This window comes from Nyctibius grandis, chromosome 23 (genome assembly GCF_013368605.1).
Source record: "Nyctibius grandis isolate bNycGra1 chromosome 23, bNycGra1.pri, whole genome shotgun sequence".
In the NCBI taxonomy this organism is placed as follows: Eukaryota; Metazoa; Chordata; class Aves; order Nyctibiiformes; family Nyctibiidae; genus Nyctibius; species Nyctibius grandis.
In genome coordinates, this window is record NC_090680.1 from 4,425,952 (window position 1) to 4,449,116 (window position 23,165).

Consider the following 23,165-nt stretch of genomic DNA (forward strand, 5'->3'; position numbering starts at 1 on the left):
ACCCGTAACTCTTGTGCCATGGTCAGAGGTGACCTTAGTGCAGTCTACAACTACCTGAAGGGAGGTTGGAGTGAAGTGGGAGTCGGCCTCTTCTCCCAGGCAACCAGCGCTAGGACAAGAGGACACAGCCTCAAGCTTCGCCAGGGGAGGTTCAGGTTGAACATTAGGAAGCATTTCTTCTCAGAAAGGGTTATTAGACATTGGAAGGGGCTGCCCAGGGAGGTGGTGGAGTCACCATCTCTGCCTGTGTTTAAGAAGAGACTGGACATGGCACTTAGTGCCATGATGTAGTTGACATGGTGGTGTCAGGGCAATGGTTGGACTCGATGATCCCAGAGGTCTCTTCCAACCTGGTTGATTCTGTGATTCTGTGGTCCCAGGCTTTTCCAGCCAGACCTTTCATATTATTATTGCAGGGCCGACAACATACACAAAGGGTTTAAAACAAAAAGCAACAAAAAAAAACCAAACCCCACCCACAAAAAAAAACAGAGACCATTGCCACCAAACCCTTGTGATTTCAGCTGAAGCTCAAGTCTGGGCAATAACACAGCTGCAGGCTGCTGAGGAACACATGGCATTCTTCCAGAACCCAAGTTTCACACATTCATTCACCTGCCAGTGCAGGTCGACTACCCCAAAAGCAGCCAGCTCCAACACATCCTCTCCATCTCCCTATATATGCAGAGACTGAATTGTTCCTTGGCTTCCTGCCTCGAGAAAACACATCAGCAGTCAGGCAGCTCAGCAGTGACTGGGTTGAGAGGAGACCAGATCACTCTGTTATTAGCAACACAACCACTCAAGATGCTACTTACCAAAAACGCTGTTAGCAGAATTATCTACTCTCCCACTCACTCCCTTCTCCCATAGAGGGAGGGAGAAAGGTCGTTTCCATAAAACACCAGTAACATCAGGCAGCACTCTTGTTTGCCCCCCAGAGTCCACTGTTACATGTTGCTTCAAAACATGTCCTTCTTGGTGTATTTACCTGCTGTCTCATGTCACAATCCATAATCAGAGCAGAAACACTTTGAGGGAGATGAGCCAAGCCTTCAACCCAACACAGACCCAGCTTACAGAAAGAGCGACGAGATCGAAAATAACAGCGTCTCCTCACCCAGTCAGACAGAGGGGGATGGAATAACAGCTTTAGGGGTCAAGAGGTAAAGGGATCTTACAAAGCCCTACAGGAATGTTGCTCGCAAAGGCACTTAATACAAGCATGTATACAGCTAGATGGAACAGAAGATAGAAAAAAAATATGAAGCAGAGAGGAGGGAGCTGCTCAGTGACTGCCTAGACAGTCTCTTTTAGTCAAAGAGCCTGGCTTCTGCAGTGGTCCATCCGTTATCTGTATCAAAAGTTCACCCTCTTGACATCCTGAAGTGTATGTAGGCATGAGTCAGGGATTCCTTAACCTCTGCAGGAGCCAGTGCACACTCTGAAGTCCAGCCACAGGTTGCTGCCAGGGTTCACAGCTAACGAAAACTCAAGTTCTCAAAACCTTGTGCTCTTCTTCCTGCTGAGCTGAGCTGCACAAAGTTTCCCACGGTGGAAAAAGGCAGCAGGCTCCTTCTCTCCGGGTTTGTTCATATGGCTTACTGCTTTCTGCATCCTATTGCTGGCTGACAGCACGTGGAGAACCATTCTGCCTGGGAAAGCCTCTGGTGTTGCCAGTGACGGGACAGGCAGCCCGTACACCGACCGTGAAGGAAGGGCGTGGGAGGAAGGAGTCCTAGTGGAAGGGGCTGTTCCCCTGCTAAAGAAAACCAGTCAATGTCCCCTGCACAAAGAGGGGTGTCACACGATGTCTTCAGCAGAGCGCTGTGTAGGAGAAGACCCCAGGCTCAAGAAATGGCCCCAGTTGCATAGGAAACCCCTGTTATACTGGCCAGTGTCTATCACTAACCCACCCAGGAGCCTGCGCCCAGCGTTGTCCCGCAGAGCCAGCCGAGCCTCCCTCTCCGTCACGTTGTAGCTGATGTTCAAGAGCTGGATAAGGAGGATGTATCCCATGCCAGCTGTTACAATGGCACAGTACCACACACAGGTGAATGACAGAGCAGAGCTGGCAGGAGGGAAAAAGATGGGAAGGAAGCCATTTAGTTTTGGAGCAACTGTTTTAGAGTGACTTTCCCTGGTAATCACTATCCTTTCAAATCCCTGTCTACATCTGCCACAGTGATCTTGCTCTGCTGCTTTCATCAGATAATCCTTAAAGGCTTTCTCAAAATTAAAGCTTCAGGGCTTGCTTAATGAGAGCTTTTAGCGCTACCAGAGCCACCCTTACACACTGCTATGGCACTACCTAGCTCTTTGCTCTCACTCTTGTAAAGGTACTCGGTCCTTATTTAAGGACACAACGATGCTCACACTTGATAGATCAAGAAATGAAGTGCTGAAGAAGGTAGAGTCACTTGTGCCAGTGTACTCGGCCCATCAGTGGTAGCGCCAGTCTCAGAACTCGCGTCCAACACTTCTCATCACCCTCCCTGCCAGACAAGGCACATTAACGCTGTCCTGAGCGGATAACTCAGTGGGACAGTCACTAGATAAACAGTGAGGGATGAGAGGGAGAGACAGCACACAGATTCTAGACTGTCAGACCATTACCTGCATCTGGGGGCAAACATATTTAAGGGTGTATCTATATTGGACACAATAAAGACTTCAACTCCCAGCTCCTTCAACAACTTTTTCCAAATAAATGGTGAGCTCTCTCCGAGTCTCAGGCTCCCCACCTTGGCAAAAGCAGCGACACATCCCTGCTTTCCAGAGGTTTTTAGCGAGCACTTTTTGGTCAGGTTTGACAGCCAACAGCACTGGCCCAGAGCACAGAACGAGGAACAGGAGCTAAGCTGCCTGACCAAGCCCGTTCCCACCCCAAACAGATGTCTCACCTGTAGTCAGAATAGGCCCCGGGGCAGTAGAACAACGCCACAAACGGAGTTCGGCCCCTACAGACGGTGTGCAGGGTCAGCGTAATCCCATACACAGACGTGAGTATGAAGGAGGAGAGTGCAAGGATGAAGGCTTGGTGGTTCTGCTCCCCTACACAGCTGTTAATCCTCCAAAAGGAAAGAAGAGATTACTTTGCTTAAAAAGAAAAGACACTGGTTTCTCTTCCCTTCTCCCTCCCTCAGCTGTCAGAGAACCTAATTTCCAAGGTGATTCTATACAACACAGGCTAAAAACTTTGAAACATGTTCAAAGAAGCTTTAGAGCTTGTTATAGACGGTTTTAGGCAAAAGTCAACAGACCAGTAGGGTAATGGTGGTGGACCATTTGCCTCAAACTTTTAGCAACTATCTTTTGCTGAGACACTTCTATACCCTGTAACAGCTGCTCCTTGGTTCCAGCACTGCATGGACACAGGCAGCTTTGGGTTCCCTTGCCCCAGGAGAGCGCTAACACAAGCTAACTGCAGGATGGCTAGTGCTCCACAGACCAAGCCTACAGAAAAATCCCAGATGAAAACCAGTAGAGAACCAAAGACAATTCTGAAGTATGCTGCAGAAGTTATCAGCTATCAGGTCATCTCACAATAATAAAGTTGCTTAAATTGTTCTTTAAAACAACAAATTTGTATTTAATTGTTCTTTAAAACAGTAAATTTGTATTTAAAAATTTACAGTTTTGAAGAACGTCACCAGGTCTTGCACATACAAAAGCAACCCCATTCAACAGCGACTGTGAAAGAAGAAGCTAAGTTAACAACGGGGGGTGGGGGTGAGGAGAGAACATTTGTAGCCTCAGCAGTGCAAAACCTACCAGACACAGTGATGGTCCAGCCTCCTCACACACCTGCCACAAAGCCGGCAGTGCCCAGCTCGGGCCGGTCTGACCAGCTGGCATTTAGCACACCAGTCCTTTCTCACACCTTCTGGCTCCTCAGCTGACACCCTGGGATAACCTTGGGCCTCCCCATTCACGGCACGGCTGCTGGCAGCTCCCGACGAGGCGATGCCGTGGAGCCCATTGGAGCTCCCTCTGACATTCTTGGTGGGCAGCCCCTGCTGCGATGACTTCTCGTGGCTTGCTGCGATGGGAAGGTAGCCAGGGTCTTTCTTGGCTCGAGACAGGGCTGCGAGCATGAGGATTAACCCACACGTGAGAGCAACCACTTGGGAATACCCCACGTGGCCTCGGGGAACCACCTCCTGGAGAAACACATAGTACATGTAGCCCAAGGAGAAGAGCCCCAGGCTCAAGAAGAAGAGAGTCCGCTCCTTCCTCCTGTGGGTGAGGTAGTAATACCACAGCACCACGACGGGCAGGGACGTCAGGACGAGGAGCCCCAGGAGGACGTGCAGGGCGGCAACGTGGAGGAGCACGGGCAGCAGGACGAGCGGCGGCACGAGGCTGACGTTGATCTTCACGGCCCCGGCGAACCAAGGCACCCGCAGCCGGTCCGCGACGGTGTCGGCGATCCTTTCCAGCGCTCCCGGCGGCAGCGATCTGCACGTCAGCCACCTGTCCGGGGGGCAGCAGCCGGGCAGCCGCGCACCCGAGGCCCTTCCCCCGCCTCGTCCCGCTCCCCCAGCCCGCCCCGAGGTGCCCGCCGCCCCCTTCCCTCTCTCCCCTCGAGTTTCCCGAGAAGCGACGCGCAGCTCCCCCCGCTCAGGGCAGCAGCCCCGCGGCGGGTACCGGCTGCCCGCGCGGCGAGGGGCCGCCCAGAGCCCCGGGGCGGCGGGGGCCCGGGGGCGGCGGAGCCGTTACCTCTCGCAGCCCTCGTCCAGCTCCTCGCAGTCGCAGCAGCACGCCGCCAGGTGGCTCCTCTCGCCCCGCCGGTCCACGTACTCGCAGCAGCAGAGGGGCTCCTCCATCGCCGCCCGCCCCGCCGCGCCCTTCCCCGCCGCCGCCGGGCCGGGCCGGGGAGGCGGCTCGCACGGCAGCGCCGCCGCCCCGCCCCGCCCCGCCCCGCCCGCCGCAGGTGTCTCGCGCCCGCCACCGCCTCCTTCACAGAGGCCCCGCCCCCTCCGGCGGAGCCCGGCCGCCATTGGCCGCCCACAGCACCTCACAAACGCGGAGGTGTGCGGGGGGGGGGGGGTGAGGGGCTCCCCCCGCCGCGGGGCCATCCACCTGACGGGGGAACGGCCCAATGCCTGCCCGGGGGGGGGCGGGACCGGCCGTGACGCGGCGGCACCTGCCTTAAAGGGCCAGCGCAACAGGTGGCGGGGGGCAGCGCGGGGCCCCGCCGCCACCAGCTCCCCGCACCCGGGGGGAGGCCCAGGCCCAGCCCCGCCTGCCCCTCCGCAGACGGGGGAAACAAGGCTGCGAGCAGCTCTGCGGGACACACACGGTGGGGAAAGTTTCCCAGGCAGCCCAACAGCCACCACACACCTTTACACCTGCCCCGGGGAGGGTTTCAGCCCAGGACCCTCCATTTTGGGGCTCCAGCACCCCCTCACCTACCCTGGGCTGCTGTTGGCAGCACGGCGAGGCAGACCCAGCACCACCCTCCAGCCACAGCCCGCAGGGATGCCACGGTTTCCCTCACTTTCAATTTTTATTCTCATCTTTCCTTCTCTCAACCTGCTTAGAAAAAAAAGCTTGAAACCAGAAGAAAAGGTCTTCCCTCATCAGTGGGAAAGAACTGAAGAGCAGCCCTCGATGGAGGGAAAACAGCGAGGGCTGAAATTTCTCTGGGAGAGCTAGAAACATATGGCAGAAGGCAGACTGCCAAAGCTCACAGTATGCAAGAGATTTAGCAAAGAGGTATCAAGCATTTTCCTGTTCAGTTAATTCATCTTAAAAATATTCATCCTTAAAGACGACGACTTGCTTTACAAGGTCCCCATGGCTAAAAAAAGCCTATAAAGATCGTGTGGCTGTGAAACCACTACCTGTTCTTTTTCATCAGTGAAGAGTGTTTTGAAGGTCATTTTTTAGGTTGACATAAAAAGCTGCGATTTCATTAAAGACAAGCCCAGCTCTCTGCTGAGGGTGTTCTCCCCTCCTCTGAGATTTGCAGATCTGGTAACCGGCAGCACAACTGCCCTTACTCACTCACCACAGGATCTGAGAGCTCTGTGCTGTTCATAAGCAAGACTCCCCAGGATACAGGGCTGGCAGGAGATACAGGCCACCAGGCGATGGGAATGCAGAACCCAACTTACTTCTTCCAGAAACCTTTATTCCGTGCAGCTCTTGAGCCAAACAGTAAAGAGTCCGAAGGCAACAGTTACAATCCCTACCCCACAAGTCCTCACTCGCACACCTTTTCTTCCAACATCGCTGATGTGGGTATTAACTCTCAGTCTTGCTGCTCTGTGATCTGTTCAAGTGGTCAAAGCTTTTCTGGAGCATGGAGAGGGAAATCTTTAGCTGTAAAGACACAACCATCATACCCCCCCCAGTTACTCAAGTTAATCTCCTGCATGGGTGAGTGATATTAGGATAATAACGTCTCCCTCCTCCTTTTCTTTTAAGGATTTCAAGCAATTTCCTCTTCCCTGTTCCTATAAACAGTTGCCTTACTGTGCTCTCCTAAGAGCTATACTCTGTGCAGTTTATAATTACTAACAGCCCAGTATGATGAAGTCTTAACCCCCTGCCAGACAATAGCAAAAGATGAGCCACTGTGACTTTTAGTCACAGCTAATGTTCATGGCAAACACTTTAAGGAACATGGCAGCAAAGTATGAATTTCCTTTTAATACCTGGCCCTCCCAGTGCATTTTGGTGCATAAAATGCAATTAGATGAACAGAAAACACAAGGTAACAGGCACTAAGATGTGTCATGACTTCCAGACAAAAGTGTTATTTGGGATGAAAAAGGTAGCTGAATTTTTTTTTTCCCCCACACACTCTGTTCAAAAAGCAGTTTAACACTTCAGAATTGGGAATGTAGTAAGCAGACAAAATGAAAAGCGCATGGAAACCAGGAAATTCAATGCTACAGTGAAATTTCCAGCACTCAGAAGCATTTTCAAGCTGTGATCAAAATGATTAATAGATTAATAGCAATTTTGTGTGCAGAGACACCTCTGAACAAGAAGTATAAAAAATGGCTTCTTTTTCTACCCTCCTTTAGTGCGTGGGAGAACACAGAGCAAACTGGTGATGGATAGAGGTACATGTGAACTCCCCCACAGCTTTCCTAATCTAATAATTTCTTCTGTCACATTTTAAGATTTAATAAAAGTACTTAAAATCAGAACATTCATAGGTTATAAGTAAAAAACAAAGTATGAATTTTCTGTCCTTCACTTACTGAGTTGAAATTTCAGCCTAGTGGTTTACCAGTCCTGGACTTCAAGATCAGAGAGACACAACGGCATTCAACAACTTCATTTTTTATATAGTGTTCATAGTATGTAAGAGCCTGGAAGTGTAAATTACCGGGAAGAAGGAGGATTAACTCCGTAGCTATGGAGCCTCTCAGAAACATATGGTCTGTAGAAATGATTTTTTCACTGGAGATTAGGTGGCCCATTGATACCATGGCTAAGTGAAGCTCTCACCAATACCCAGAAGAGTAGTGGGGAGCAAAAGCCAGGATAAACCTGAATGAAGAAACTCCATATATATGGAGTTATACTTAACTTTATGTTTTGAGTCTTCTTAGACAAGAGGATCTGTTTTGAATTACTCCAGTGTTTGCTTTGTCATGATTCAGAACTGCATCAACGCATCTCATCAATAAAGGTAATTAACAGGTTTAAGATAATTGACAATGTTTAATCTTAGTCCAAAGAAAAAAAAAAAACACCAAAACCAAAAACCAAAACATCAGAAACACGAGCATTGCCTTTGTACCAAATTCAAGCCTAGGACAAAACAAGTTAAGGAGTCATGAAAACTTCAGTTAGCACCAGATCAAACAAAAGCTGTGATGGCAGAAGGGAAAAAAACTTGAGTTGAGAGAGTATCACCAGGAAAGACTGGCAGACCTACCTGCTCAAGCATTTCAATTGAGTCTCTTAAAACTCCCTTCACATGTTTAACCTGTTCCTTATCATATTGAGGGATCTCCTCTTTTGATACCATTTCTGGAGATATGCTGAAAGAGATTGAAATTACATCAGAAACATGAAACAAGCACCTCCATGCCTTTCTAAAAGCAACTGTGCCCTGCTGCATTGCTAAAGGTATCCTTTTCCAAAAGCCACATAAAAAGCTGCCTGCGGTTGAATTTCAGTCCCTGTTGCCTTGAAGATACTGCCTCAGACCTTTGTAGACAACAGCCACCAAGAGCAAATGTGCTCATGTTTGTCTACAATGTAAGTTCTCGCACTTCAGAGAGCAAGATCTTTCTTATGAAGAAAGTTACTCTCCAGTTCCGAGATGATCACTATGGGAGTTCACCACATGGCTTCCATACTCAAGAGCAGGTTATGGTTTTTAACTTGTTTGCTGATACACATCCAAGAGAGGAAGCAACAACTGAGCCTCTTCCATGTGTCCGAATACAAAAGGCATCTAACGTGAAAGTTTGAGGGGGAGAGGGCATCTAGAAGGAGACTCACAGAAACAGGCTAAAAAGCTAAATGAATCTTTAACATTACATTTGAGATCACGCTGGTTCACACAGGATGAAGTGAACACTTTGGTTCTGTGATCAACACTATGATATTCACAGAAGATGAGTCACAGCAGGGTGATAAATGCAAACTAAGGTTAACACTCCCCCAAAAAACAGCTTGTCAAAGGAGAAATTTATTACTGCAAGATGCAGTCAGACATGTCACTGGATATCAGCACAGACCACAGAAGAATCATGGAATCATTTTGGTTGGAAAGGACCTTTAAGATCGAGTCCAACCATTAACCTAACACTGCCAAGAGCAGCAAGCCCCAGCAGCTTTTGAAAACTTACCACCAAGTTTCATTGTTCAAAATTTATTTCATTAGATCAGATTCTGACATAAGCTGAGGAAGAAAGCAAGCAGAGACTGTGAATTCAACTTACTTCAAAGAGCTTTCTTCCTGAAGCTGGACATGATAGAGGGACTGAGCTGCATGCTCTATCTTTGACAGTTTGAGAAACAGTGTTATATTCAGCAAGACCAAGAGCAGCAAACTGTAGTGAGAAGAGAGCAAAAATCAAGTCCTGTAACAATTTCAGTTGCAATGCTACAGAAACAAGACCTGGGCTAAAAACAGCTAGGAAAAGAGAATCCTTCTGGGAGAAAAAAGGTGTGGGGCAGTGCTATCCTGAAAATAAAGATCTGTTCAAACAGTTCCTAACAGTTAGCATTAAGCTCTGTAAGAGCAACCTATAGGAATGACAGCAGTGTCTACGCTTGGAACTTTTAAAACTAGGCATGAGTGAATTCTAGACTCCAATAGGATCAGCCCTAAGTAAACCTGCAAGGTAGACTAGTTTGGCAAGTCAGCATTCTCATTCCGTGTGTCACTTCTTATGTCAATCCATTCCCCTCCTATACCCGAGTGCTCCATTCAAATTAGGTTAGGATCTATCAAGCTACATGCAATGTTAACATGCAAGTGAGGTACAGACAAATACAGATAAAGACCAAGATGAGCTTGAGTCAAGCCACATTTTAATGCAAGTGAGTACTTACAAGACACTCATTACTACAATGATGGTGGTGGTCCTACTTACAGCATCTCTTTTCCTTCCTATAGGGCATGGAAGAGAAGGAGGTTAAAAAGTACTGAAGAACATTCCTAAAGGATGCCTGCAGATACATGTCAGTGCCCAGCATTTCACACAGAACAGCTCAACAGCTTCTGATGGAAAAAAATAACAGATTGTGTGGGTGCACAAAATCATCTCCAACATTCACCAAGGCATTTTTGCAGTCATCTCAGACAAGACAGCTGGACAGTCAGGCTCTTCCATCAGGAGCAGGATTCCCCCTACCCCAGTATGCTGGGGAGAACACAGCACTGGGGCATGTTCACATCAAACCTAGATAGCCTGAGAAGGCTACCATCCATCCATTACTAACTCATTCAGCATACACGCTGCTAGTCACACACAAGCAGAGACGGGCTGCCAAGTGGCTCTCTGTCTTCTGCTTGTTCTCCTGCCCACATTAGTCTTTCTGACAACCAGTGTCAAATCAAGTTCTCCTGTAACTTGTCCCATCCTTACTGGCTTCGTTTCTGTATTGGCCTGAAGACAGCCTTTCGAAAGAACATCTGCTAGTCATCAGGCAACAGGGAGGCTAGTGAGGGAGAGGAAGCATGCACGTCCTCTCCAGACTGAGCAGGAATCACCTACCACTGTGGGCAGGCTGATCTTTAAATATAATTACCTGTTCTCCTAAAACAGTTCCTGACATTCACATTCCCTGCCCTGGACAAAGGGCATACGCAAAAGCTGTAGCGTATACCGAGACAGACACACTCACCTGAAAAGGTGGAGCAGCAGTAGCAAAATTAAGTAATCAGGAAGCAATCTCAGTTAGGTAAAGAGTCCATTACACATGCTGCTGATCCAAATATTCTCTCAGTGCTATACTCAGTGTTGTCTCCCCCTTTAGGAAAGGGCACTTGCTCCTACTTCAGCATTTACAATTCAACTTGTGTCATGAAATTCACTGTTCTCTGGTACACTCAGCTCTGTAGGTGTAGCTAATATTGTATATGTTAGTCGCCAAGTCTGTCACACCTGGGGGCAGTGGAACTGCAAGAAATGCTTCAGTGACCCAAAAATTACAGAAGTAGATGGGAAACAGACTCCTTAACATAAAAAAAAAAAAAAGAAAACCAAACCCAAGTTGACAGGGTCAAGAGGCGAGTGGCAAAGTTCAATCAACTCATGACTTGGGTGTGCAGTTATTTGAAGAAATAAAGCAATTTTTCAGCAACTTTACAAAAGGCAGGTTAAATTTCTTTCTGATCCCATCTCATTTTCTGTCATATGCAGGTACAGTGCAGCATTTTAGGTTTTGGTTGGTTTTTGTTTGTTTGTTTTAAAAACAGAAGGTGAGATTAGGTTTGATTTCATGAGATACTCATCATGAAAGTGACCACACATGCTCCAAATCTATTTTATGCAGGCTTGAACACACTAAAGTGTTTGCTATCACACCAATTAGATAAAGACAATGAAAGTAACATACACGCAAGCGTTACTCTCACACTATTTTAAGAGTTGAGCTTTCTTGAACACACCTTGTGGAAAACACTTTATATAAGAATTCTTACCTATTATGCTGCCCTGGGACTCCACTCCCATGTCACCAGAGGAGTGTTGGGAAGAGCGTTTGGGAAGTGATTCTGCCAGACTCCGGTGTAAAGTGCGTCGTCTTCGTCTCAGGGCAACTAATTTTCCAGAGTCTTCTATGGACTGATTAATTGCATATTCCTCCATTAGAAGATCTGATTCTGCAGTGGAAAAAATAAGGTTACTGAACTTTCAAAAGGAAAGCTGAAAAGCCCAGCACTGAAAACTTAAATTGTGAGATATAGAGGGTGGCAGTGAGAGGAATAAGTGCACCTTCTAGTAAATGAACTTAAGTAATTGACATAAACTGCACCTTGACCTGTACTACCTGTCCTATTTGCTAGATGGCACTTAGTACACCTTTCAAATACGATGTACATTCAGCCTGTGCAGGGTTGTTTAATGATATGTTGAACAGCAGTTGGAGGAGCACTTCAAGACACTGTTAGACTGAGACTAAGAATTGTGTTAGAGTGTGATCCTGCAGCCGTGACTGGCCGGGCTGTTAACAGACATAGCCAGGGAGCCTGCCAAGTGCCACTGCTTCTCTTCTCATACCCACCATCAAGGAAACACTTAAAGATAAGCACATGCAGTTGAGAGTAACAGCTTTCCTGCTGCTCCTCATGTTTCCTTCAGAAAGCAATTATGACAAGGTATACAAGAGCCCCTTGTTAGCATTAAGCTACAAGGTTTCTTCTACGCTCTGGAATTGGCAGATATATTGATGAGAGGAACTTCTGACTTGGAGATTCCTCTGGTGCTGCCTTCTTTTCAAACCATTCTTTAAGCAATCAAGTGTGACCGACATGAAATCACACACAGGAAAGGCAGCCTCCTTACTCTACCAAAGAAGAAAATGCCTCACCAAGTTGTTTGAAGTTTTCCTGGATTCCTCCCCAGGTATTCTTCTCAATTACAGACTTGACAAGGCCCCAAGGCTGTTTTTTGTACTTCACTTCTGCAGAAACCCTAATAAACAGAAAGCAATAGTGGAAGAGTGCTCTTCTAGGTAACACAGTGATAGCAGAAATCTCGTATCAGAAGCAGACCTCTAGCTTATGGTCATAATGGTGGAGTCACCATCTCTGGAGGTGTTTAAGAAAAGACTGGACACGGCACTTAGTGCCATGGTCTAGTTGACAGGGTGGTGTCAGGGCAACGGTTGGACTCGATGATCCCAGAGGTCTCTTCCAACCTGGTTGATTCTGTGATAATCCGAAATACCAACTGGAACTGCCTTGGCTTTCCACCTGGGCAGCACTTACACTGAAGTAAGGCAAGAGACAGACAGTAGCAAAGACAACATACCTAACTAAAGCTTCAGGAGACTCCAATACCCAAGTTATGGGAAACATTTTGAAGTGCTTTCCTTCAGACTCAGACCAGCAGAGAATTCCTCTCCTCTGAAGTGTTCACATTTTAACATACATTTAAAATAGGCTTCAGGCTTTCAGGTTATAAAGGCCTGCTTTTTACTCTGTATGTGTACACATGATGTATTACACGGGCACCGCAACTGCAGCAGGTAATGAAATTCATTATCACTACTCATGCACCAAGTGCTCAGATCCTACCCGGAGTAGGCAGAAATTAAAATCTGTCTGTCTGAGCATGACAGAGGGGAAATGACATTCCTGTCCTGCATTCCCTAACTCAAGCTAATCAATAATGCTTCCAGAATAGAAATGAATTGGAGAAGAATACTTCAGAGGGCTGCTACTAACAACTGAATGAATCCCAAAGCTCTTCATGAAGCACAAAAGGATAGCCTGTGATTTTGATTTGTTTACGTCAAGAACACCGACTGCCTTAGAATACACTTTTTTCAACATCTTCAAATAATCATCCAAATCAACATAAGCCCGCTGCGTTTCTCATCTAACAAAAAAGCATCTTTCAAATTAAGTTTTTTGTGCCATTTTAAGCGCAGTATAACAAAGCCAGCTGTAACATCACCATGCACCTTCTGTTCTATACGTGCATGCTCTGTGCATCATACTGAAACCTAGGATTTTCCTCTTACCCTAGGGTTGCCATGTGTCTCATAAAAGAAATATAGCCCTCAAAGAGGAAGAATGACTCACTCAAAAAAAAAAAAATCCAGAATAGTTGTTCAAGACCTTTCTTCCCTTCTCCTCCCAGTACAGAGGGAGTCTTCAGCACTTTTATAGCCTAAGATAAGCCAGAATGAAATCCAGGCTTGCTTACCCTTCCTGAGGATTGATGAAGTCTGAGATAAAAGGTCTTACTAAAGACAGCACAAACACTACCAAGGATTACACAGTCAGAAAGCCACACAAATGCAGTGAATATGGAACTTGATCACTTCATGCATTTTCAACAAATGGGAGAGGAAAGGGAAGTGCCTTTTAAGACTCCTCTATCTAGGTAGAGTTTAATAACGAAGCCCGATTCACTTGAGCACCCTCCCTGCAAAGGTAGGTATGTTCCATCTTCCCTGCACCTTCCTGTGAAACCACACTCCTCTGCAGGCCCTGAGCAAGCATATCTGGGAAACTTTGGAATAAAACATCTCAGGTAGTTTCAATTTATCCCACTCACACACTTGCACTCGAAAACACCATGCTGGTCAGAAGCCAGTTCAGTCTTGGAGAGGAGTGCTGTACCTCACAGAGTCAACACAAGAGTTCAGATCTCATTAGTTCAGTGAGAAGTAAGTACAGCAAACATGTGACAGGAGATAAACCATTTCTCAGAAGAGATGCCCAGCTTCAAGACCGTCTCTACGCTGTTGGCGGATCTTTTGATAAGCACACTTCATCAACCCATAACATACGTGCCTTGGTTTCTCCCCTCCCACTGTGCACCCCTCAGGCTCACCGTAATCGACACTTGTGACTGGATGTGCGGCTGATGCAGTATCTGTTCACAGTGTAGAAATAATCATGGTAGGGAACATCATGGGTCAGTACCTCAGCATCCACCTGATAAGACTGACCTTTCTGGCTCTGCTTATGCAGGATCTACCATAAAAGAAAATTAAAATAAGAAGGTATATTCATGGTGCCCGATTTTTTTTCTTTCAATCTGAGTTCCTTATGCTAGATCAACCAACTGCAAGTGAACTGGAGTAGGGAGAAAGTCTGAATAACCACAACAAAACTCAGTTAAGAATAGTAAGTATAGACAGGATGAAAAGAGAAGATGCCTCCTGCTAGAGCCAAGGTAGGCAGCAGCAGTACTTCCCCACTGCCATTTCAAGTACCAGATGCAAGGCTGGCCACTGACTCATGACAACAGCTCTTCTTTGAGACTCACCTATGAGACCTTTCCCAAAGCAGAATTACAGACTGGTTGAGACTGGGAGGCACCTCTGGCAGTCATCTTCTCTAAGAACCCTGCTCAAGCAGGGCCATCTAGAGCTGGTTGCCCAGGACCATGTCCAGATGGCTTTCCAGTATCTCCAAGGAAGGAGATGCCACAACCTCTATGGACAACATGTTCCAGTGCTCTGTCACCCCCACAGGAAAAAAACATTTCCTGATGTTCAGAGGGAACCACCTGTGTTTCAGTTTGTCCCCATCACCTCTGGTCTTGTCACTAAGCACCACTGAAAGATGTGGCCTTTGGTGGTGAAGGTGGAGAATGCCTAGCTCTGTCTTCTTTGTACCCTCCCTTCAGATACTTACATACACTGTAAGATCCCCCTGAGCCTTCTCTTTTCCAGGCTGAACAGTCGCAGCTCTCAGCCATTTCTCATATCATAGAATCATAGGAATGATTTAGGTTGGAAAAGACCTTTAAGATCAAGTCCAACCATAGAGATGCTCCAGTCCCTTAATCATCTTAGTGGCCCCTCACTGGACTCTTCCCATCTCTCTCTCATACTGGGGAGCCCAGAAGTGGACACTGAAAGTATTTCATTGCATCTTTTCACTCTCTAAATTCCGAAAAGATGTTAATACTTTTCCACACAGACTTTGTGGGAGAAGTTTACAGCCATGTGTACAGGTGGAAAGCCTCTCTGATTTCATGAGCATTTGCTCACTGATGGCGAGAGGGGCAGCACACTACCCTTAGAGATGCTACATTTGAACTGCAGATTGCTCAGCTCTAATCCACGGTCAGATCTCTGACAGACTGCAGAGTTGACCTCTCCCTTGCTTTCAAGGGCACCAGACACGCACGTGCACACAGTACCTGCTTTTCAGTTGCAGTTGTGAACTTTCCACAAAGGGGATTGTTAATTGTTACAGTGTACGTCAAAGTCCTCAACTGATTGCCACTGGAATCTCTATTCCAAGGGGTTGATACAGCATCTAGATGAGAAATTATGCAAAATCTCACATGCAGATTACCTAAAAGACATTACCTCTGCCCTTTCACATCTTAACAGTTTAAGAACAGCGGTGGGGAGACCGACAGAAAACTGATTCCAAATGGTTGTGTTTTTTGCAGAAAAAGTGAAAATTGTAGTTCACTGATGAGCAAAGGTGAGGCACTAAGGAGCTGAACCTGAGTCTACTGAAAGAGACTTGAGGGTGGGGAGAAGAGTAGGCAATTATACGAAAATATGCCATTTCCCATCTGCTTGAAGTTGAATAGATTCACTTAGCATTATCAAAAGCTTTTGCCACTTTGCCTTCCAAGCTGACACTGAATAAATATTACCTTTTTTGACTTAATTCTCTGTTCTTATGATCTCAGTGAACAAAATTTACTCATCCAGAAAATTAAAAAGAGTATCATTTAGGAGGATGCAACGATTTTGACTGTGTGCCAACCACACACATTTCACTATTTCTGGGACACAACATAATCAGAAATAGCCCCCAGAATGCATCAACTTAATAGCCTACACAAAATTCAGGCATATAGGTGTAGTTTTGTGGTACACTGAAATGAGGTTTTTACTCTGAGATGTGACTGATCTACAGAAACAACAGGCTAGCTTTACATATCCTCTCTCATACTGGAACTTTAAAGCTTCAAGATTCTTTTAAATCAATGAGAAACTTAAAATTCCACTTAGCCCTATTTAACATTTCTCAAAGGTTGAAATTTTCAGGATAGTTTGCAACATGGACAGAAGGGAGAAGAGTATATTACCTACTATACTCCTGGAATTGAGAAACCTCTGCATGAAGTGAGAATTGGTGAAAAGGATTTCAAACATCTTGTCTGCAGTGATGTGGAAAACTCTGTTTATAAAAAGTCTCCCATAGAGATCATTCTCAGAGACAGTCTCCTTCACTGCTGAGGAAAGGCAGAGAGATCAGGTTAAGAAAGAGCAGTATTATCAAGAAACTTTATAATATTCTAAGCTTTATTACAGCTCAAACCCTTCCCAAGTTTGCCATCGGCATTTGTTTCTCACTCTCAGAAACCCAGTAATGATAGCAGCACATGATGTGGTAGGTAGGTTGGCATCAGGAGCAAAGTCCAGAGTTGATCTTCTAGCCCCTCACCCCCAATTTCCCTCTGCAAACATAAATTCATAAATCAACATTACAAGGTCCCACCCCTTGCCTTCGGTATTCTACTAATCCTACAGGAAACATGGGGGAAGACAAAAAGTTAGCATCATCTTCACTAATAGGTGTGTCTATCACACAAAGGACACGTGCATAGCAAGCAGGACAGTGAAACCATACTAGCTTTCTTCTTACTTGTGGCTAGTTTGAGAATTCTGCTTTCAACATCTGTAATGCTGGTAGTGTCCACAGTCTGAGAGACTAGATATGGACTCCCAAACCGTTCCTCAAGTTGTTCCTGCCTCCACACCTATTTACAAGAGGAATGCAAGAGGTAGCCTGCTCCATTTTGCAGTCCTGAAAAGCACACCAAGATGCTTAATCGCCGTTCCCTATTTCAAAACCACCAACAAGCCCCCACTGGTGTTCTGTGGCTGCAGCACCGATCTTTGCTATTTCTGCTTCTTGTTGGTTGCTGGCGTGACTCAGCTTTGTGGTTGTCTCAGCCACTCTTGCAATAGATAAGGGACAGAATTATAATCCTGGAGGGCAAGCAGTTTCCTACGCCAACCCCAACGTAATCTGCTTGTGTTTTAGAAACAAGTCCATCCTAAACTATAATTACCAAAAAAAAAACAAACAAAAAACCCCACCCCCACACACCGCTAAACCGAAACAAAAAGCCTGAAAGCAAATCTCGCAGAAGCCAGACAGCAGCCGGGGCACCTAATCTTTCAACTGACACAAACCCCAGCTAGCAAAGGTCAGTGCCAGCCACCAATGCAAAGGTAGCTTGAATATCAAGCTGTAGTTCACATGCTGCCTATAGGCTAAGGTTACAGCACTTAAAACATTACTGCTTGGTAGCAGTCAGTATTGATAAATGCAAATGCAGCAACTAAACACCACACCAGTCCCCAACGAAATCCAATTCTGACTCTGAGCAGACTTCTGCTCTAGCGCTGCTTCTAGCCTGCTTGAAGTCCCTGTTATACATCTGCCTCCAAAAAACATCTCCTCGACCTAATCAGGCTTCAATGTAGGACTCCAAAAGTGAAGCACAAGTGGCAAATTTTTGCGCTTGCACAAGAGATGGACTTCCTTCCCACGTCACGTTCTGCTTATGCAATTTTAAGCCTGTACAGTTGTGAGGTGGGATAGAAAGCAAGCACGCATTTTCAGAGGCCTATTTGACCAGCCCATGTGCAGTCATTACTTGCTAGAACACAGATGCTGCTGTGCTGAAACATTCTGCAGGAAGCCAGAAATTGAGCCTGGCTTTTCAGCTTATGTTCACTGTGTTTCCTCTCAGAGCTGAACCTAATTCCATCAAAATGCAGTCCGAGTGAACCGTAAGTTTGACTCACAGACTCACAGAGTGGCTTGGGTTGGAAGGACCTTCAGAGATCATCTAGTCCAACCTCCCTCTCATCTTTCAGCAGACAAGGTTGCTCGAAGCCCTGCCCAACACTTGAACACTTCCAGTGATGGGGCACCCACAGCTTCTCTGGGCAACCTGGTCCAGTGCCTCACCACTCTCACCATAAAAAAAAATGTTGTCTTTATGTCCAATCTAAATCTACCCTCTGGTTGACCTTATGGTCTCCTTAAAGACACTTAACTGGCCCAGCACTAGAGGCAGAAAATGGTTTTAATCCATGTAGCTAACAAGACCTCAACATTACAGAGCTCTCCTTTCAGAGTGCACTCCCCACGTCCTCTCTTTTGCTCAGAGACAGGAAGCTCCAGGTATTGACGCTGGCATTCCCTTTGCCTACTGCGCACCAGCTAACACGCAGGGAGTCAGACACCAGGTAATTCAAACCTGGTTACTCTGGTTGAGTCTTCCTCAGCTGGACCTTGACATGCCCAAGGAATCTGCCACCACGTAAAAAAATACAAAGGCCCAGACACACGATCACATCACGATGCATCAGATAAGCTTTGACAGCTATTCATATGTCTTAGCAAATACAAGATAATACAAATTACCTTTGCCCCAGTGAGGCTTAGCTAAACGACAAAACTTCATGTTCACCTGAAACGCTTGAGGACAACTACTATGTTTCTGCTGATGTGAGGTAATTTGGTAAGCCACAGCGACCTGCGATATGCACACAGCCCATGCATTATTACCTTCAGGTGCAGACCGTGCTACTGAGATATTTTACTCTTCAAGCATGAAGTCTGTCCTCTTTGTACTGAGTCTTAAGCAAGAGCATCTATGGCACTATACAAAATTTCCTGTTAGTTGATTTACCTACACTATTGGAACGAGTTCAGAGGAGGGTGACCAAGCTGGTGAAGGGTCTGGAGGGTCTGACCAACGAGGAACGGCTGAGGGAGCTGGGGTTGTTTAGCCTAGAGAAGAGGAGGCTCAGAGGTGACCTTAGTGCAGTCTACAACTACCTGAAGGGAGGTTGTAGTGAAGTGGGAGTCGGCCTCTTCTCCCAGGCAACTAGTGACAGGACAAGAGGACACAGCCTCAAGTTTCGCCAGGGGAGGTTCAGGCTGGACATTAGGAAGAATTTCTTTTCAGAAAGGGTTATTAGACATTGGAAGGGGCTGCCCAGGGAGGTGGTGGAGTCACCATCTCTGGATGTGTTTAAGAAAAGACTGGACATGATACTTTTAGTGCCATGGTCTAGTTGACATGGTGGTGTCAGGGCAACGGTTGGACTCGGTGATCCCAGAGGTCTCTTCCAACCTCGGTGATTCTGTGAAGTGCCAAGTGCATAAGAGTATCTATTAAGAAATATGTTTTTACTTACAATCCCTCTCAGCTCTTGGAACAAACAAACAAAAAAAACACCTTAAAAATGGTGTTATCACATAAAGCAGTATTTTCAGAAAACCCAAGTCAAAACTGGGTGGATACATCAGGCCCATCAGCCACTTCAGATGCCAGGAGTCAAAGAGCTGCTTTCCAGAAAGCCTGGAAATCTTTCAGACGATAGGTCTGGAAGGTGCCACGTATGAACGCTGCTGCGCGTTCCACATCTGTGGAAGCAAGTTGCTGCACACACCAAGAGCATGACAAGCTTCAGGTCACTTCCATCTGGGCTTCTCAGAGTTCATCTGTAGAAGTCCTAGATGAAGCAGTGAGCAGAAACAGTAGCAAAGAATAAGTGTACAGTGTACACGCTTGCAATTTGGACAGAATAGAAAGCTTTAACCACTTGTCTCTGCTAAAAAATGAATATGCATGTTTGTCTACTGTTTTGTTTCGTTTTAGCTCTCACAGGTAAACCTATCTACCTTTTCTTTATTTCAATACTAGAGTAACATCAAGCATTTTACCTAGGACTGGCTTAGAAACACAGTTTATGAACAAAATGGTTTGTGCAGGTATCTAGATATCAAACTCCTTAACTCTGAATGCTGTTCTAACCCCCGAGCAGCATGCAACTATCAACCACTGACTCTCTTAGCCTGAATGCATTTATAGATGAATTTGAGCTACTCTCTGATAAGAGAACATGAGATTATTCCGACTTTAGGTTAGGATCCCCAGGGACCCAAAAATGCATAAGCAAATGTATTACCCAGAGCATCCTGGTTCAGCATGAAGCCAGCAAGTCTGTTCCCTCCCCCACTATTGCCTTGCACTTCATAAGGTCATTTTCATCACTGCAAGGCAAGCTGTGAAATAATGTTTGAATATAATACCATTATGCAGCAGTGACTGCAGAGGTTTGAAAACAGCTTCAGTGTAAGAAAAGAAAGAGAGAAAACTGGAGGGGGGGAAAGGGGGCAGGAAAAAAATCATTCCTTAAAATTCCTCTTAACAACCAACAGCTCGAAGCTAAACACACACCACAAGCAAATTAAGAAAGCTGAACTGATAAGAGCAGAGGCTATCAAATAAATTAATAAGACAGCTGATTTTTCCACTCTATGGAGTTGGGGGAGGATCGAGAGGAAAAAAAAATGTATATATGCAAATCTTGGCACTGTTGAAGATTTCTATGCCACTGGGGATGGAGGAAAATTGCACACTGCATGATGAATATGCAGGTAGGAGCCTTTAACCAGGTACACCTGAAATCAAGTCAAAAAAAACAATTCCTAGAGTGAACATGTTCCAGATACCATCTATTTAAAGACTGCATCAGCAATATTAACCACTATCAAAGAGCTCTCCTATACTTTAAAAGACTAAGTACAAAATCAACTTGGGGAGGTACCAAGTAAGCACTGTGACAATACTAGATTTTTCTAGTTCAGAAGATAAAACCAACCTTACACCTTTTGCCTTTAGATAACTCAAACATATACCCTCCAAATCCCAAAACAACGAATAACTGGTAGTTACATATTCAACAAACTATGTGCTTCTGGTATTTTGATTAAAATGCCAACAAGATAACAGGGCTGCTCTTCCTTATAATCATTGTATATCCACAATTTTATATCTTGGGGGCAGCGGAAGGGACACCAAAACAGAGCTGAACTAATTTCAGCCACCCTGTACTTCAAACATTTTCTGCCCCACACATCCCTATCTGCAAGAAAAGTCAAGCTACTACTGTACCCATCTCACAGCACTACAGTGCAAGCAGTTTTGCTCTCCTACAGACCACACATTTAAGGTGGTTATTAGTACAAATAGAAAGAATACAGTCAGACTGTCAAGTTGTGCAAGGATATCAGGAATTTATGATGTCCCCATATACAGTAAAGCCTTCTAACAGAAAATACTGTTTTCCAATTTCCTGCTTCCCCCTTCTTTCTTTGAAGTATTTCATGCTGCTGAACATTGTCATTGCATATAGAAACCCTACATACAAAGGAGTCATTTGAGGAAATTCAGTGTCTCCTGGCTCTATTTCAGAAATATATATTCTGTGCTTGAACTAAAACTTGCTTTCCAAAATTTCAAATCAAGACCACAGGTATTAATTTTTAGCTTAGCCAAAAGTTTGTCATGGCTCAAGATTTATCCTCCAATTTGTGAAACCAAACAAAAAGCACCAAGATAGAGGTCGACAGGCCAGTGGTGAACAGTGAGACGAACACCCCCCCATCCCCCAGTAAGCAATGTGAGAATTGCTTAGGGCAAGGAACTACTGTTGCCAAGGCTCTGGCATTCCAGCTTTGGGTGTCAGGTGGACCCGGAGTTGGAGAACAACAGTTTTGAGCTTGCCCCTCACCTTATTTGCCAGGACACCTCCATGGGCTGCCCGAGTATGAGCCAGAGGACACAAGAGAGATTAATCGCATGGGTAAACCTTTGCCATGTGGGAAAGCTAGTTTCATTTGCATGAAGGAATTCACCTTGTAAGAGTATGGGGCAACTGCAACAGAAAACAGACAGAGAAAGAAGAAAAAAAAATTCTAAGCATGAAGAAGGGAATCTGAGAGAAGAGATTAACGTTGTGGGACTAGAAAATCCTGCTCTGAATAAAAAAAAGACTAGTCTTGGGGGAGGGAGGAGAAATAAGAAAAGCAGCATGAAGTCAGTTCTCTTAAAGAGACATCTCCAGTTTAATATAGTCTATTTACTCAACATCATCAATGCAGGGATGACAGGGAGTATTTACTGCTATTGTTTAGGCAAGCAGCAGCATGAAAGACAACAGGACTATTTTCAATCAGTTTCACTGAAGACCTTTGCCACAAAAAATAAAATCCAGAGAGAAGAGAGATGTGGTATGAAGAGGATAGGAAAACTGCAAGATATCTAAAACATCTGAAGACCAGAACTTTCTGCTCCTCTACAAGATACACCTGTGATGGAGTTGTCCTGGTTTGGCCTAAACCAGGCCGATTTTCCTTTCAGTGATTTTTACTTTCAGCTAAGTCTCCTCTAACTAACTGCATGTAAACAATTATTTTGTGAAGCTTGTTAAGTGTGTAGGAGTATGGTATAAACAGCAGCTTGTTCAAGTAGGTATATTCACAAAAATTACACATCCTGACACGCATCGACTTGAATCTGAACTCAAGCAAACACAGAAGCAGTGTGGGTGAGCAAAAGGAAAGTTAGTTGAATATAAAGTATATCCTCAGGCAACAATCACAACTTGCAGACAGCCAGTTCAGTCCATGACTTTGAAAGCTTTCCTGGACACCTCAGTGATCCCAACATCATGACACCTGCAAGCAACTTCAGTTACCAGCTCTGAAAGGAGATGCAACATTTCTCAGCCAGATTAAGAACTGGCCTCAATTACCTGAACTGTTCTATTCCCCTCAACAGGTAATGAAAGTAAGTTCTCTCTTTGCTTATGAAAGAAAGATTCATCTGCTGCTAAGCACACTGCTGCTGCTGAGCTTTTCTGTTCTTCATCTGCACACCCCCATACAACTCTGGAACCAATCCAGCTTGTGCACACCTCATTTTAAAAGCATTTACAGAGTCCAAGACTGGGATATTTAACAGAACGTCCACCACAACTTCAGTGAGCTGTTTGAACAACTACTGCCCTTTGGCACAGAAAAGTTCCCCACAGCAAGTGAAAAGATAACCTTAGAGAGCAAGAACTTGTCAGGGGCTATTGTGGGACCACGGAACAAGCACCCACAGACCTCAACACAAGTCTCACTGTCATCCAGCCTGGGTAGAAAGCATGCTCTG

General features: G+C 45.6%; 2 protein-coding genes across 11 annotated transcripts in view; both read right to left on the minus strand.

The window, feature by feature from the left end:
• Positions 1-421: 421 nt before the first annotated feature.
• On the minus strand, positions 422-4,829 carry ZDHHC23 (zinc finger DHHC-type palmitoyltransferase 23). Its single transcript, XM_068417473.1, has 4 exons — positions 4,723-4,829; positions 3,775-4,476; positions 2,904-3,071; positions 422-2,071 (listed from the first exon to the last, which is right to left on the minus strand). The coding sequence occupies exons 1-4, from the start codon at positions 4,827-4,829 to the stop codon at positions 1,804-1,806; spliced, it is 1,245 nt and encodes a 414-aa protein (XP_068273574.1). The 3' UTR covers positions 422-1,803.
• A 1,289-nt stretch (positions 4,830-6,118) lies between these two features.
• Positions 6,119-23,165, minus strand: part of GRAMD1C (GRAM domain containing 1C) — a 56,369-nt gene continuing 39,322 nt past the window's right edge. For 6 of the 10 annotated variants that reach the window (XM_068417508.1, XM_068417506.1, XM_068417500.1 and 3 more), the window contains 9 exons: positions 16,221-16,367; positions 15,312-15,430; positions 13,992-14,134; positions 12,016-12,119; positions 11,129-11,308; positions 9,535-9,592; positions 8,919-9,029; positions 7,904-8,009; positions 6,119-6,330 (listed from right to left, as the gene is read on the minus strand). In XM_068417508.1, coding sequence (XP_068273609.1) covers positions 6,253-6,330; positions 7,904-8,009; positions 8,919-9,029; positions 9,535-9,592; positions 11,129-11,308; positions 12,016-12,119; positions 13,992-14,134; positions 15,312-15,430; positions 16,221-16,367 — 1,046 coding nt within the window. In that variant the 3' untranslated portion in view covers positions 6,119-6,252. The other 4 variants (XM_068417501.1, XR_011049685.1, XM_068417505.1 and 1 more) reach the window with 4 other exon arrangements.

Coding starts and splice junctions, on each gene's coding strand:
- ZDHHC23 (XM_068417473.1), bottom strand. CDS start 4,829: ATGGAGGAGCCCCTCTGCTGCTGCGAGTACGTGGACCGGCGGGGCGAG. Junction 4,477..4,722: donor CTGGACGAGGGCTGCGAGAG/GTAACGGCTCCG, acceptor CCCCCCGGACAG/GTGGCTGACGTGCAGATCGC. Junction 2,072..2,903: donor GGGGCCTATTCTGACTACAG/GTGAGACATCTG, acceptor CCCTCCTGCCAG/CTCTGCTCTGTCATTCACCT.